Source organism: Anticarsia gemmatalis, chromosome 14, assembly GCF_050436995.1.
Source record: "Anticarsia gemmatalis isolate Benzon Research Colony breed Stoneville strain chromosome 14, ilAntGemm2 primary, whole genome shotgun sequence".
NCBI lineage: Eukaryota > Metazoa > Arthropoda > Insecta > Lepidoptera > Erebidae > Anticarsia > Anticarsia gemmatalis.
In genome coordinates, this window is record NC_134758.1 from 10,973,973 (window position 1) to 10,978,143 (window position 4,171).

At 31.6% G+C, this 4,171-nt stretch overlaps 1 protein-coding gene across 1 annotated transcript; it reads right to left on the reverse strand.

Annotated features, from left to right (window-relative positions):
- Nucleotides 1–843: 843 nt before the first annotated feature.
- mRpL52 (mitochondrial ribosomal protein L52) lies at nucleotides 844–2,255 on the reverse strand. Its single transcript, XM_076122704.1, has 3 exons — nucleotides 2,088–2,255; nucleotides 1,869–2,017; nucleotides 844–1,086 (listed from the first exon to the last, which is right to left on the reverse strand). The coding sequence occupies exons 1-3, from the start codon at nucleotides 2,131–2,133 to the stop codon at nucleotides 901–903; spliced, it is 381 nt and encodes a 126-aa protein (XP_075978819.1). The 5' UTR covers nucleotides 2,134–2,255; the 3' UTR covers nucleotides 844–900.
- Nucleotides 2,256–4,171: the final 1,916 nt, after the last annotated feature.

Consider the following 4,171-nt stretch of genomic DNA (forward strand, 5'->3'; position numbering starts at 1 on the left):
ATTAAATCACTATGAACTTACCTTGACACAACGTAACAAATCCTGGAAAGAATTTGTGGCAGTGCAGTGTGAAGTGTCTGGTCGCGGTTGTTGTTGACTCCAAAATGTAATTTCAACAATATCGCGAAGTTAAATGTCTAAAGTGGTGCCACGAGTAAAAACACTTAATAATTTAACACCTTTTGAAAAAAATCGATGCGATAATCGGTAACAAAATCTGAATTTTGTTTCGGAACTTTTTATGGGACAATATTAGTTTTGAAATAAAATAAACAAGTATAGCATGTTTTACAATAAACTCAATATTACATGAATTTTAATACATTAATCAGTGTTTTAGGATTAAAATATATATCTAGGTTCTTAGAATTTTATGAAATTATATGAATTCGAAATCACTGCGGTCACCATGGGACAAACTGTTTTCCATACTACGAGAATTTTGATATTTTAGATTATTACATTTTAAAATTAACTAATCAATTTGTACGCTATTTTGATATTTTGTCTGATAATTTAATAATATTGATGAAGTAATGACAATCGAATATATTAGTTGTAATATCATATTAAAAAAATAATCAAAAACAAAAACATGGGACATTGTGATAGTGGATGTGGTCAAAAAATTTGAGAATTGCTCATGTGAAGATAGATATACAACACTTATTTTGTGCAAAATATTGTATAATAATTGTTTTACTAGATTATGACATAGTAAGGACTTAATTAATCTAGGTTTCTATTTGCTAAACTAAAATACCTGCAATAGGAAGAAGTCTTAGTCAAAGAATTTCTGTATTACATAGGATATTATTCATATGTTTTCAATAAAACAATAAATAACTATTCGAAAAATGTATTATTTACAACTACCCTACATATAAATTACAGAATAATCTACTTCTTCTTCAACAAAGCTTGTCCTTTAGGCTTTAATCTGTTGGCAATGATTTGTTGTCTCTCTTTCTCCTTGGCTTGTTCCATTTGTTGATGTCTTGCTTTAGCAAAGTCTAGCTCGGAACTTAGTTCTACAATTCTAGAGGCATAATCTCTCTGCTTTTGTATCCTGAGCTTTTGTTTCATCTGAAAACACAAAGAAAATATTCAAGAATTAATCATCACATAGCGAAGGATTCATTATAATTATATAGCTTAGTTTTTCTTCCGAACTATGTTGGAGTTGGCTTCCAGTCTTTAATTGTAATAATATCATTTCATTTTAAACTGGACTAAGATCACACCCTAGTTTGGAATTGTAAAATACACTTTGACATAAGCTCGAAACTGATTCAATCATTCAAATTCAATTCTTTCTTAAAGTCAGCCTACAGTTCTTAAAAGAATACAAGGGCATCAACGCACATTTGATATGAAACACAAACTCATATCAAGTCCACTCATATAGCAAAAGACTCACAGCAAACAATGATGCATAGATTTCTACTAGACAGAGAGTCTAAGTACTCTACCGGGAATGAAATCTAGAAATGTATTTGTCTAGATTTCATGGAATCAAAACAATATCTGAAACTAATATGTTTTTAGCCAGAGTATACAAAGGGAAACTGCTACTTTTATTAGTGATTGTTAATAAGCTGAAAAGGAATGCTAAAAAAACCATCATTATGTTACTGTCATTCCTTGAGTAGACCCTTGCCCAGCATACATACATAAAGTGACGCCTTCTTCCCTTAGCGGTAGGCAGAGAACAGAGAACATCACCACACTACTACCACAGTATGATCCTTACAAACTTCCTTTTTTCCTTCCTTGTTTCATTAACATCCATACATCTTGTCCATACAGGACCACCGGTTTATTGACCAGCAGTGCCATAAAAATAGTAAAGTTAATTTTTGTATTACCAGAAGAGGTGTTGGTCTGCCATCCAAATAGGTGTAGTCAGGAGTGTCAGTGAGAATGCCTTCAGCGGTCTTATTGGCAGATAGACCGCGTTCTACTCGCCATTGCTTCATATTTAACACCGAAGTGCTGCTCAAGGCTCTAGAAAATACTGAAATAACAACAAGTAAATATGATGATCACACTCTCATGACAGAAGATACATGTAATAGGTTAGTTACCTTTCATTTGTGCAAGCATTGCAGGATATTTTAGTAAAATACTCATGTTTGAGATATTATTCCACTATGACGATATAATATATAAACTAGATTTCTCAGTATAATTTTCTCTAAATTTTGAGGTTATTTATTTATTATGACAATTTGAATAGTGACAGAAATAGACAATTGACATTAATGACATTTCAAGCAGGGATGACGAAAACCAAAATTAAAATTGATATTGATATCACGCTTGGACCGGTCTTTTTTAGCTAATTTACATATACTATCCCCATTATTCGACGTCTAAATTCAAAATTTAACGTATGGTATTTGGATGATGGAATCCTTGGAGCGATGTAGATAAAGTTTTTAATGATTTGGCTTTCCTAAAAAAAATAATTCAAACGAATTGGTTTATAACAAAATTCAAATAAATGCGTTAAAATTTTAGGAAATAATTAATTCATGTTACTTCTATACGTAAAATAAAGATAACTATTCTAGATTGATTTAATTATAAGATCAGAATCTTTTTTATAAACAGGAGTTTTTAATTATTGCTCTATAAAAAGTCCGTGTAAATAAAGCAATATTTAATTCAATACCGTAAAACGGGGTGAATAGAATTCGCGGGGTGAATAGAAAAAAAATCAGGAAAGTTTTCAAGGCTAATATTTGAGTACTCCTCGTTGAAGAATTTAGTTCAAATTTGAAATGATTACACGTCGATATTACTTCTCTGCGGTGTCATAATTGTTTAAATGTTTAAAATGATATTTATACCCAAAAAAATGCTTCAAAGACAACCGTCCTCGAATGCCTTAATATCGACCTCCAAAACTTTGGATTTAAAGTGGGATTTCTTTTCTAATGAGTTGTTTGAAGTGTTTATCTCTTTAGGTGTATATTAATCTATAAAGACACAATATTGTTGATTGAAAAAACGTTTTTAAACCTAAAAAATATGTTTAAATCACAGAAATAGTCATTTTTTTGTATAAACGGGGTGAATAGAATCGTTTGAAGGGTGAATAGAACTACAGTATGGGGTAAATGGAAACATAGCAGGGTTCAATAGAAACGCGTAAGGGGTGAATAGAAACGAGTGAGGGGTCAATAGAGATTAATAAATAGGGTTGTCAAAAACTGTAAACAAAATTAACATAAACAATGAAAAATTAATAGTTATTAATGTTCTGAAATTCACAATTATCATTGTATCAAAGTTATAACGGCAAACTACTGCATATAGTATGAAAGTTAGTTAGGTTATCTTGTTTTATTTTTTGAGTTAATCTATACGAATCTATACTAATATTATAAAGCTGAAGAGTTTGTTTGTTTGTTTGAACGCGCTAATCTCAGGAACTACTGGTCCGATTTGAAAAATTCTTTCAGTGTTAGATAGTCCATTTATCGAGGAAGGTTATAGGCTATATATCATCACGCTACTACCAATAGGAGCAGAGTACGGGTGAAAAATGTTACAAAAACGGGGACAATTTTGACCCATTCTCTCTTATGTGACGCAAGCGAAGTTGCGCGGGTCAGCTTGTGTAATTATCAACGGTTATTTCAATTTTTAAACACACAACCTCCCTTTTCAGCATGTTGGATAAGTCGTCTTTGGCAGCCCTAACAGTTTTTCCATTCACCCCTTTGGTCGTTTCGATTTACCCCTGTCGCTGGGTGAATAGAAATTGACCATTTTTTTAAGGAAATATCGTAAAATTATGCATATTTTTCGACAAATATGGTTTTAGCTCTTTCTTCATGGCGCCGGACATGATATAGAATAACCCGACAATAAAAATAACAAGTTATTCGCAACAAATTTTTAGGACAAAGTTGAAAATTGTTTCTATTCACCCCATTTTACGGTACCTATCAGCTCATCAACTGACGAATACTGTCTATGGTCATCCCTTAGTTCTTGTTTTTTTTTCTATTAAGTCATTTTCAAATATGATTGGTCAGAATTTTGTACTTGTGGTTTTTAACCAATCAGTGACTAGAATGTGATTTTATTTGAACCAATGGTGTGCACGAATTGTTAGTCATCGTTTTGTTGTCTATTGTTAGTATTCCGTATGTTGAAT

Coding starts and splice junctions, on each gene's coding strand:
- mRpL52 (XM_076122704.1), bottom strand. CDS start 2,133: ATGAGTATTTTACTAAAATATCCTGCAATGCTTGCACAAATGAAAG. Junction 2,018..2,087: donor AATGCTTGCACAAATGAAAG/GTAACTAACCTA, acceptor TTGTTATTTCAG/TATTTTCTAGAGCCTTGAGC. Junction 1,087..1,868: donor GCAGACCAACACCTCTTCTG/GTAATACAAAAA, acceptor TTGTGTTTTCAG/ATGAAACAAAAGCTCAGGAT.